The sequence below is a fragment of the Marmota marmota genome, unplaced genomic scaffold (genome assembly GCF_001458135.2).
Source record: "Marmota marmota marmota unplaced genomic scaffold, marMar, whole genome shotgun sequence".
NCBI lineage: Eukaryota > Metazoa > Chordata > Mammalia > Rodentia > Sciuridae > Marmota > Marmota marmota.
Window position 1 is genome coordinate 7,243,897 of NW_025999999.1, and position 11,939 is coordinate 7,255,835.

General features: G+C 44.3%; 2 protein-coding genes across 10 annotated transcripts in view; both read right to left on the bottom strand.

Annotated features, from left to right (window-relative positions):
• Positions 1-1,869: 1,869 nt before the first annotated feature.
• Npm3 (nucleophosmin/nucleoplasmin 3) lies at positions 1,870-3,980 on the bottom strand. Of its 3 annotated transcripts, none has more exons than XR_007349126.1 (6): positions 3,815-3,980; positions 3,383-3,468; positions 3,065-3,184; positions 2,849-2,942; positions 2,322-2,459; positions 1,870-2,228 (listed from the first exon to the last, which is right to left on the bottom strand). XR_007349126.1 is itself a non-coding variant. In XM_015494688.2 (6 exons), exons 1-5 carry the CDS (start codon positions 3,930-3,932, stop codon positions 2,328-2,330), a joined length of 534 nt encoding a protein of 177 aa, XP_015350174.1. In that variant the 5' UTR covers positions 3,933-3,980; the 3' UTR covers positions 1,870-2,228; positions 2,322-2,327. The 3 variants fall into 3 exon arrangements, 2 of the variants coding, with proteins under 2 accessions (XP_015350174.1, XP_015350175.1); XM_015494688.2 differs by having other exon boundaries at positions 2,322-2,443; XM_015494689.2 differs by lacking the exon at positions 2,849-2,942.
• Positions 3,981-5,125: 1,145 nt separating this feature from the next.
• Positions 5,126-11,939, bottom strand: part of Oga (O-GlcNAcase) — a 54,495-nt gene continuing 47,681 nt past the window's right edge. For 6 of the 7 annotated variants that reach the window (XM_048807207.1, XM_048807209.1, XM_048807210.1 and 3 more), the window contains 3 exons: positions 11,569-11,761; positions 8,218-8,377; positions 5,126-7,229 (listed from right to left, as the gene is read on the bottom strand). In XM_048807207.1, coding sequence (XP_048663164.1) covers positions 7,093-7,229; positions 8,218-8,377; positions 11,569-11,761 — 490 coding nt within the window. In that variant the 3' untranslated portion in view covers positions 5,126-7,092. Of the gene's footprint in view, positions 7,230-8,217; positions 8,378-11,568; positions 11,762-11,939 lie in introns of those variants that run through there. The other variant, XR_007349125.1, reaches the window with a different exon arrangement.

Consider the following 11,939-nt stretch of genomic DNA (forward strand, 5'->3'; position numbering starts at 1 on the left):
AGCGCTCTGGCGTGATGCAGGTACAGAAAAAGGGAATCGAGAGGCGGGGAGCAGGAGAAAAAACAATTCCCAGCACCATCTGTGAAGTGCCAGATCAGGCTAGGGAAACTCCTGGACTAAGAGGATGTGGATTGGGCCCCTACTGAGGGCAGGAACGTGCTAAGAGCCCTTCCCCATTCTCCACCCCAGACCTACCAGCAAAACATGGGAGAAATACAATGGGTGATGAGCTGTCCTTGCAGGGGCGGGGAGCAGGACCAGGATCACAGCAGGGGGTAGATGGGTCAGCTTGGGAAGCTTCCTCCACCCCAAGAAATGACTTGGTGTTGCCCTCAGCCAGTCTCCAACCAAGCACCCGCTGAGGACTTTGAGGTTGGAGTCCAGAGGAGGAAGGGAAAGAAGGAAATGTTGCCGCCCAGCCCAATTCCTCTACTCTGGCACAAGCACTTCAAGGGAATGAATGAATGTATGTATGCATGCAAGCCTTAGTTATTTATTCTCTCGCCTTCAGCCTAAAATTCGGCTGCCCAGACAGCCCACAGGATTAATAGGGCCTGCACCATGCTGCACACCTAGAGCCTATAGAGGCAGCTTGGGGAGTGGGTATGCCACAAAGTTTCGACCTTGTCCACCAGAGGGCACCAGTTCCACTTTCCCAGTTCTCACCAGACCCGTCTGGCTACTGGGGTGGCAGCACTTTATAAGGTCATCCCCCGTGGAAAAAGGAGGCTGAGACCCTAATCACAGCAACAGACAGGACAGCTTCCTTTATTTTTAACCTGAGGCAGGGTGGGTGAAATCAGGATCCCTAACTCCTCAACACAGCAGGGGTGTGTGTGTATGTGTGTGTGGTGGTGGGGGGGGGTCTCTCAGAATGTGAAGAGGGGCTGCTTTTCTGTATTGTGGGAACTTTCCTCAAAGTCAATCTCACCTGCCCTAATAACAGCACCTTTGTTTTACTTATCTGAGGAACCCTTCCCCATGCCTACTCACTAGCCCAGCAGCTGGTGTGGGAATAGGCCTGACCCCCCTCAGGCCCTGTTCTCTGTCCATCCTCGGCTTGTCTGGCCTCATGCTGTCTGGAGAGGTAATGTTTTGTTTGTTTGTTTGTGGGGCAATGACACCCCCTCATCAACACAGCTGCTGAACTGCTGACCCCAGAGCTGGTAACATATATCTTCACCCTCATACAAGTACATCCCTTTCTCTCCTAGCACAGAAAGTCAAAGCCCAGAACCACCTGAGTTCGGGCACCAGAGATCTCTACACCAGGCGGTGTGCTGGGGGATAGGAACCCCTTAGCCTAGGAGGATGATTCCCAGAGGCCCTTTTCTGTCCCCATATGCCAGGCCACCCGGATTCTGGTTTCCCTGTCACCCAATCTGGCTAGTTCCCTCCATCTGGCCCTGGGAATCAGGTTTCTAAGGGCCAGCCCTGCTCAACCTGCCTGAAAGACTGAAGGAGGAGCAAAGACTAGTCTCCACCCCAACCCTCAAAGGCCCTCTCTGGGTCTGAGTTCCCTCATGGGGCTAGGGATGCACATTCCTCAGGCTGCTTAAGCCTGCTTATCAGCCCCCCTTCCCATCAGCCTGAGTGCTGACAGAGGCCCAGACCCCTTGTTTGGATGTTGATAACCTCCTGTGATGGCCCTCCCCCACTTGCAGAGGCTGGGAATGGGCTGGCTGTTGGGAGATCCCTCTTGGCAAGGCAGTTGAGACCTAGACATGGTCCTGGCGCAGGGTTCTGGGGATAGCAGGATCCCACATAGCTCCCCACCCCAGGTCCAGGGCCACCCTTTGTGCTGCCACAGTGCCACCTGGTGGTCCCTAGGGAAATGTCACTGGCATGGGAAGAAGCCACACAGAGCAGTTGCAAAAAACCCCACACCACTTTATTTCAATCTTTATCTAAAAATGTAAAAAGTGTTACAAATGTGTAGTTCTGAGATTCAGATACTAACCTTTAATCCTCACAGGCAGGTGGGGACACAGAGTCAGCATAAAAGTTCAAAATTCCCCTTATGCCTATAGGAAAGGGAAGCTCCAGACATGGTACAGGACTAGAACACCAGGACCCTAAGGAGAATGCCTCTTTCCTAGCACCAGCACAAGATCCTTCTACCCAACCCATGCCCCAAACTCTCCTCTTCAATGGAGAAGAAACATTTAAAATTCTTGAAACTTGTCCACGAACATGGTGCATGGTGATGCAGCAGGTAGTTACCTGACCTGAGAACAAAAAATAAGCAGTCAGCATCTAGGCTCTCACTTGCTCCTCCTGCCCCCTCAGAACCTTCTGGGCAGCCTTCCCTTCCTACTCACCAAAGGCTAGCGCCTACTCCCCTGCTTTTTGGCAGGAAGGATGGGGCACAATTCATCTTCCTCCTCTACATTATCCTCTTCTTCACTCTCCTCTTCCTCAGAAACATCATTGCTTATAGTAACTGGTAGAAACACAAGCTGTATAAGGAGGAGGTTAAAAACAGACCCCTGTCATACCACGTCACTTGTTCATACACTCTGGTGCTAGGCTGTCCTCCCAGAGCTCATTGTCTAGGTGGAAGAAGCCTCAGACACTAAACTAGGTAAGAAGAAACTAAATGAGTCCACATCACTTGAGCTGGTAAAGATGGGACAGGCTGCATGGACTAGGTAGGCTTGAGTGGGGCAGCGAATGGAGGGGACATCATGCCAAGGGACATAGCTTGGGAAGGCATGCAGGTCAGATTGAACTACACTGGGAGATGAGGCTGAATAGTGCAGGAATTTGGAGTGTGGGGAGGGGCGGATGCAGAGCCCATTGGAGACAAAGGAGAGGGCCCTCCCCTCCTCTCACCAATCCCTCTCACCAATCTGGTGCCGCCCAGTGATTCGCACAGGGCCAGAGCCCGACTTCAGGCGGAAGGTTACAGGTGGTTGAAGCTGGAAGTCATCTAGACTGAGCTGGGAGGAAGACAAGGATGAAGGCCTGGACCATTCCTAGCCCATCTCATCTTGAGATGAGCACTGATGTCCTCAATCCCCATCCCACCCCACCCAACCCAAGACATGGCTGGGGAACTCACCATGGGCTGGCAAGACAACTTGAGGTTGGCCACAGGAACTGCAATCTCCTGGTGATCATGGTTTCGGGCCACAACTTCCACTACATTACACTCGTCCTTGGCCCCCTCGGTGAGGCAGAGCTGGGAAGGATTTACAGGGCCTCAGGATCTCCCCAAGACAGGCTGATACCACAAGTAGAGGCAGCTACCCTAGAACTTGCCTGGTCTCAAAGGTTCCTATATCAGGGAACCAGGGGAGCAGTCTATGACTCCTAATAAAGGAGTAGCAAGGGAATTAGGTAGATCCACTGGTTGCCAGCCCCCTCTACCGCCCCTCACCATGGTCAACGCCAGCACGTGCTCTGCATCATCCTCTTCCTCTACCTTGAAAGTGAAGGAGCGGGTGTGGCCAGAGAGCTCACAGCCTGAAAGAGATATCGTGGTAAGTTTGAGTGTTGTGTGCAGAAGCGGTGGGGTGCGGTGGCGTTTCGCTAACCCATCATGCATAGTCATGGACTAATTGGCCATTTAACACGCCTACCAGACGTCCCCTCAGAAAACCTCGGTAACTAAACCCTGGGCCTGGCCCAGCACGTCTGGGGTAGGGGTCTCGGCGCCCGCTTCGGCTTTAGAGTGCTAGGGCCCACCTGTCCGCAGCGAATAGTGAGAATCCCTTCCGCCCACATCCACATCGCGCAACCATCCACATTCCTGTTCTTCATCCCTACCGCTTCCTCCCCCAGGGCCACCCTCAGCACCTTTCCCCAATACCGAAAAAGAAACTGTCCATAGTAACCGGGGCCGGGACTCGCAGACCCCCGACACCCCCGGCCCGGGATCGGCTCTCTTGACTCAAATAAACTAAAGCGGCGGCAGTGCCGGCGGCCATGCTGCAAGGGCCGTCTCGGAGCTCCGCCCCCAACACGTAAGGAGCGTGGCACCCTTGGCCAGTTCCGGCCCCGCCTATTAAAGGAGACACTCCTCTCAGGGAGAGCAAAGGCGCCCGGATTGCAGATCTAGGGTTTCTCCTGCCCCTCGCTCTGTAAACCGCAGCTCCTGCTAGCACCCGGCAGGACTTCAGAGGAAGTAACTTCACATAAAAGCATAGATTTAGCCTTAACGTTAACATTTTTGCTAACTTACACGGCCATGAGCGCGCCCATTCTCTCCGATTCATCGCCCCATATATTGTCTCCCTTCCAACCCAGGGTAAACTTTCGTTGAAAAACTTTCTATTTCCCCTCCTGCAGAGATGGGATTCAGAGCGGCACTTTTCTTATAAAAATACTCTGGAAGGGCGTAAAGGAAGTTTCAGCTCCAGGAACTTCCGCCCACCATTCCGTCCTGTTTCTCTTCTGCATATTCTTTCCAAACGCTGCAATTCACTATCCAGATGGTCTATCTTCCTTAAACTTTAGGTGACAGGATGCGGATGCTTGCTACCAGAGGACTAGACAGCTCAGCTGGGAGATTCAACTGCTGCTCCTGGCGGATCCGCTTTTTTTTTTTTTTTTTTTAGTTGGACACAATACCCTTATTTATGTGATGCTGAGGATCTATTCCAGTTGCTAGGCGAGCACTCTACCGCTGAGCCACAACCCCAGCCCGGGATCCGCACTTTTTAAGGGCTTTGAATTCTCAACCCAGGTACATACTTGTACTTTATTTGGATCCCCTTCCCTTCTTCTGTAACTGGGATTCAACTCAAGGGGTGCCCTACGCGGAACTAATCTCTAGCTGAGGTTAGCCTTGAACTTGATCCTCCTGCCTAGATTCCTGAGTGGCAATTCCTTTTTCTATCCCGTTACTTGAGAGAATATGAGCAGGTTATAATTGTGGTAAGCTTTGCTAAAAACTAGTCTACTACTTTTGCCTTGAGGAAAATCTGGAAGGAAGAGTTTTACTGGAGATGGGAGTAGGGGAGGGCTGCCTTTAAGAACCAGTCTCTAACTTGGAAGAGCTTTGGACAGAAGTTCGGTATGCCTCCCTGCTCTAAGGCAAGGCATTATATTTCAGAGTGTAGTGGTGGTGGTGCGGGGAGTGGCAGACAGAAGTAGGTGCACGCAGTAGACACCACACACGTTCACTTCAAGTTTTATTTAGCCTCTTGCATGGTCTTCAGATAGTTTTACAGTTCGTTTTCTACAGGAACTGAGTTGTGATCTAAACAATCAAAGAAATGTCATTCCAACCTTAATAAATATTCATAACCATGGAAGATAGCATAGCACTTTATGATCCTATAGTGATGAAGGTATAGACCTGGACATCTATTGCACAGTTAGCACGTGTGACCAGAGGCCAGCCAAAGGGATTACTAAAAGCCAAGATAAAACCAAAAGCACTTGTTTTAAAATCCTGATTCCATGAGGATAACTCCAAAATCCTCCAGATAAAATGTTCGAGTGCTTGAGATGTCAAAGACTAACATTCAACTGTCTTAATATTTAGTAGGGATCTCACCTTCACCTCAGCCCTCAAAAATGCAAATTTGTTTTCAGCTTGCCAACACATTACATTTTATCAGTTAAAAGAGTTCTACCCTAAGAACAAAGAGACTTCCTTCCTCCTCACCCACAGGGCACACACTTGGGCCTCCACTGGAAGTCACTAGATACCACTACATACAATGCTTTAAGACTCACTCAAAGCCCACACTAGTGGAGATATACCAAGGAAAATCTGTTTCAAGTTTCCTTCTTTATCCCTCCCTCTCCCCTCATTGAGCTGAAAGTTAAATAGATGATGCAAAACTGCTGGGAAGCAAGATAACAAAAATACTGTTATGAATCTATGGAGAAGTCAGCCAGCCATGATGAAAAAAATGAGTCCTGCAGAGATTACCTGCCAGCCTCATGCACAGAACCCTTAAAAAACACCAATTCTAAATTAAAATACATGAAGCTTTCAGAACCTGTGATTAAAGGAAAAACAGGGGTAGCCATAAATCATTGGTTAAAGTGTGCTCATTCTTTTAAAAATTAGATAAAATCATGCAAGAATTAAAGACTGATTTAAATCAGTAGTAACAAGTCTTGAGATTAAAGGACAACTGATCTAAGGGCAAAAACCATTCAGTCTTCTTACCCTATTTGACAGATGTCAAAACGAACATTTCACATGCTGATCTGTTATTAATTTCCAGAAGTGACTGCATTTTGCAACAGATCTAAGAAATTAGGCTCTTGTACCCAAAAAGGTTATGGCCTAGCCCTAAGTGGGAGGCACTTTAAAACTTATTATGGGGTGGGGGGAAGGAAAATTCACCTTCCATTGATTTGCTAATTCAAAGTGCCATCCTAAACACCTTTTCATTTAAAAAAAACAAAACAAAAATTACCAAAAACAAGAAACAAAAGGATAGTCAAGTTACAGCTAGTTTATATACAAAGAAATTTACAAGTTTGTCAGTTTTAGGCTTTTACACAAACAACTGCACATTTGTCCCTACAAAGTACAACATGCCTGAACCAATGGTTACTACAGGAGACAATCGGCCATAGCTTTACAAAAAGCAGAAAAACTGCCCCAAATTGAAATCATTTATTCATCTTAAACTAATGCCACAACCATCCCACCTGGAAAATCAACCCTGAAGGCTCTGAAACCCACTAAAATCTTTCTCAACTCTGCATGTCTCCAAAGAATGAGACATTTCATTCAATAAACCAAAGAGGATGCCAGAAGTGATTTTGATTACTCTTAGGTGAGAAATGCAACACTGGATACAGAAAAATAGTGCTGACTACATTTATTAAAGACCCTCCCTATAAGCCCACCTAAGGTGTCTTGGCACCTAACACAAGACACAAGACCCAGAAGAAGGGCCCCACATCTCTGTTTCATACAGAATTTGCAGCAGTATACTATCTTCTTCCAACCAGTAAGGAGTCTGAAAGTGTGATGGGTGAGTTTTAACAAAGTCGTCTTTGTTTTCAATTCAAATGGACTGATATGTTGCTGCTCCAGACGCAGAACTGTATGAAGACCCCAACCACCAACCACAAGGTGGAGTTAAGAGTTTTGGACAGTTCATGGTGCCAACAGTGTCACAGGCTCCGACCAAGTATAACCACATCCTTTGGAAATCCTTCCATTTTTGCAATTTCAAAACAGCCTAACTTGCTGTAAAATTCCAGAATTCTTTTATCATCTGGTCTCACTTCACAGAAAGCCCCCCGGGAGCCTAAAAATGAAATTCCAAAACATAAATAAGTCACTTATGAGGAAAATTATGGATATAAATTAGAAATAATCATTAATGCATTTACTACAAATAATAAGCTTGTTTATACCAGTCCCTAAATTTCATGATATCTTTATTTTATTTATTTTTATGTTGTGCTAAGGATCAAACCCAGCTCCTCGCATGTGCTAGGCAAGTGCTCTACCACTAAGCCACAGCCCCATGCCCTAAAATTCTTAATAATAATATTCAACAGTGAGTGAAATATTTATTTTGTGATCTAAACAATCAAAGAAATGTCATTCCAACCTTAATGTCCCAAAATCTTTTAGGGAACAAGGTATAAGAAACCTCAAGACTGAGTCAAACATGGTGATGCACACCTGAAATCCCAGTAGGGAGGCTGAGGCAGAAGGATTCTAAGTATAAGACCAAACCTAGACAATACCATAAGACCCTAAAGCAAAATTTTAAAGAAAGGGTTGAGTGTATTTCTGTGGTGGAATACATGCCTAACATGCACAAGGGTTCTGATCCCTAGTACTACCAAAATTGAATTCCTAAAGGAACTTTCTCCTTTAGATTAATTTTGAACCACTACTTATGATTCACTCTTCCTTTAATTGGGGCTCAAAATAAGTGTTCATAGTAATAAAAGAAGAGTAGTATTTTTCAATGAGTAATATACATGGAATTCTTACACACTAATAATTCAGAAAATAAGTCATGAGTTAAAAATAATAGCAAGTAGCTGTAGTCTCAGGTACTCTGTAGGCTGAGGCAGGAAGACTGCTTCAGCCCAAGAATTGCAGGTCAACATAGTGAGAAAGACCCCATCTCTCTCTCTCTGTCTCTCTCTCTCTCTCACACACACACACACACACACACACACCCCAAACAGTAAGAGAGTACAGATTAACAATTCACTTCTTTCCCTTTTTAAAATTCCCTTGCCCAATCAATGCCAACTCCACAAATATGTACTCACCATTAGCTTTCAGTGAAGACAGGAGGCAAGCCATCATACTCTTGGCTACACTTGGGTCAGTTACTTTTTTGTGAATATCCATCTTGATCAGAGAAGGGAAGTTGGCGAGGAAAGTTTCTGGCAACACTTCCTGTTCTTCATGGAAACTCAACATTATTTTCTGCAAAAATTAGAATCTTTTGACTTCCAATTTCAAAACATTATGTATCTATATCCTAGAACTCACCAACAGGAAAATGACAATATTTAGTAACTCTTCCAGACATTACAAAATTATCACACACACAATTAATTAGCTTTCGATTCCAGCTGAAGCATTTTTCATGTTCAAAGCTTTCTAGGGAGTTGGGGGGAATAGCTCAGTGGTACAGCACTTGCCTATCATCAAACAAAAGCCCTGAGTTCAATCCCTAGCACCATCAACTGGAATACAAAAAGGAAATTAGTGGAAAAAAGTGAATAAAATGGTACACACCTGTAATCCCAGTGACTCAGGAGGCTGAGACAGGAGTATTAAAAGTTTGAGACCAGCCTCAGCAACTTAGTGAGACCCCGTTCTCAAAATAAAAAGGATATAGCTCAGATAAAGCCCCCTGGTTCAATCCCTAGTTTAAAAAAAAAAAAAAATATATATATATATATATATATATATATATTTTCCCCCTCACCTTATGATGGGGGCTATAAATTCAAAGTATTGCAACTCACAAAGGAGTTTTTGCCAAGTTGGCAGAGTGCTTGCCTCTCATGCACAAGGCCCTGGGGTTCTATCCCAGCTACACACACACACACACACACACACACACACACACAATTAGGGTGCCTGGTGTGGTGGCACACACACCCAGCTACTTGTAAGGTGGAGGCAGGAGATTGATCACTGAAGTTCATCAACAGGCCGGGAAACACAGTAAAACCTGGTCTCAAAATGTAAAATTTGGAGTGGGTGGGGGTTTCTGTACAGAGTATCTTTTCGCTTGTTATTATTCCCTAAACAATATAGCATTTACACTGCATTAGGTATTAGTAAGTAGAGACAATTTAGAAGTGTATGGGAGGAAACTGGGTGTCTGTTTTTTCTGATCCTAGTAATGTACTTACCTGTAAATTCATTTTTCTATTTTGTATTTTGGGTTATTTTAGCACTTCATTCATTGGTGTGCTATATTTTCCATACCCCCTACTCACTTAAGCCAAGGGTGGGGGGAAGCCACACACACATTAACTAGGCAGCATATGGGAGGGATATATGTGGATTACATGCAAAAACACCATTTGATATAGTGAGCTTAAGCATCAACAGATTTTGGTATCCTATGGGTATGGTATGGTTGGGGTAGTCCTGGAACCAATTCTCTGTGGATACTAATGGATGACCATACATTTTGAAGTATCAATTGTTTTCCATCCTTCATCAGGTGACTAAAACCTGTGGCTTGCTGCTACTGCCTAGCTTCATGATAGCATATCAAACTGTTTATTGGTAGCTAGGAAAAGATCAAAGTTCAAAACTGAAGTATTATTTCTACTGAGTGTATATTGCTTTTGTACCATTAAAGTTAAAACAACAACAACAACAAAAAATCAGACTATTATTAGTTGGGGCCATCCATATGTAATACTCTCTCAGAAAACTGTACTCCACTCACATTCTATAGTAAATCTATTCTTTTATTTATTTCTCCCACCTATCTTTCCCCCACCCCCACAAAATGAGATCACTCTGCCTTATCTTTCTGAGTTCCTGGAATTACAGGCATGCACCACTGCATCTGGCCCCATTCCCTATTTTACATAAGGTAATTGATAATATGTACACAAGCACACTGCCAATAGTATGCCTGTGTAAACTGCAATGGTGTGCTCAAGTAAATTGCCAATGGTATATTTTGATTGACCTCAAATGGAGATTGGATGGGAAAAAATATTGGTTTTATGAAAATAAAACCTTTCTCCATTACTGGCAGGGTCACATTTAGCTCGTCTTTAAATTCCAGTAAGATGTTTTGCTCAAACAACAAAAACATAAAAATCTTTTATACTTTGTATGATGGGAGAACTTTTGTTTTTCATATATCATTTAAAAAAATTTTTAACCAAATGTATTCTTTATTTTTTAAAATTTTTAAAAATATTTATTTTTTAGTTGTAGTTGGACACAATCCCTTTACTTATATATATATTTTAATGTGGTGCTGAGGATGGAACCCAGGGCCTCACACGTGCTAGGTGAGCACCCTACCGCTGAGCCCAGCCACTCATATATCATTTTTAAGCCAAGGGCAATTTTTACATATAGAGCAATCTAAGTAGATATATTATACTATTGAGAGCCACAGCCCAAGGGGCCCCAGTAAACTTCCAGCTGCCGGCTGATGATTGGCTCACAGCGGCCCCAGCAACATCTAGCTGATTGGCTCCTCTGCGGTGATGCTCATTGGGGGACTTTTTTGGCTCCGCCCACGTGACCCAGCCAATCGGCCTCAAGAGCAAGAGGATTGTGGGAGGTGGAGAGAAGCTTGTGTGGGAGAGAGAGGCTTGTGAAAAGCCAGTGGTGGCAGTTGAGGCTCTGAGGGTTTTTCCTGAGAGGCTGTTTTGTTTGGCGTGTGTGGTTCTAAAAATAAAGTTAGTTTCTTTTGACAAGTGGCTCCTAATTGTGCCCAGCCAGAATGCGGCATTTGGTGGCCCGTACAATTTTTACATATAGAGCAATCTAAGTAGATATATTATACTAAAAAAAAAAAAAAATCTTATTAGTTTTCCCAAAGCTAGCATCTTGTTTAAACTTCTTGTTTAAATTTTTAAAAAAGTACTAATACTTCTCTTCTGTAAGAAATTAACTTGAAGAGTACTGAGATTTTATAACTCATTCCTTCATTCACTCAGGCACAGTTCTGGAGATTGAACCCCCAGGAGTACTGTACCACTGAGCTTTAGGAGCCACCACACCAGGCTTACTTTTATATTTTATGGAAAAAATAAAACAAGCCAGGCACAATGGTGCATACCCATAATCCCAGTGACTCAGGAGGCTAGGCAGGAGGATCCCAAGTTCAAGATCAGCCTAGGAATCTTAGCAAGATCTTATTGCAAAAAAAACAAAAAACAAAAAAAACAAAAAAAAAAGGGGGGGGGGATGTGGGGCTGGGAATGTGGCTCAGTAGTAGAGTGCTTGTCTAGCATGCATGAGGCCCCGAGTTCAATTCCCAGGAAACATACACAAACACAAGGGGTGTGGAATAGGGAAAGAATGCTCAGTAGCACACGCATGACACACTGGGTACAATCCCTAGTATTGCGAAGTAAACAAAACAACTATCACCATAGTATAATTCTAAACCAATACATTACCTCAGCCTCTGAGAGTTCTTTGTCACCATTTGGCTTTGTGTACTTCTCCTGCATGAATGGAATCCAGGAAATTTTACATTTTTTAATGAAGGGGGTCACATCTACAGTGCCCAAGGCATAACCACATATACCATCTTCATCTTCTAGGACAAAACAGTAATCCAGGCTGAGGGAAAGCAGTCCTCCTACTAATCTGCTCAGAAGGAAAGAGGACAGAGTGAGCTTGTTACGTGACTAATACAAAATTCAGAATGTACTCGAATGATCTTATTTCCAGAAACTACATTTGGTATAAAAGCAAATAGAAACTCACACATACTGATTTTCAGATTTCACTAAAACTAAAAAAAAAAAAAAAAAAAAATTATTTT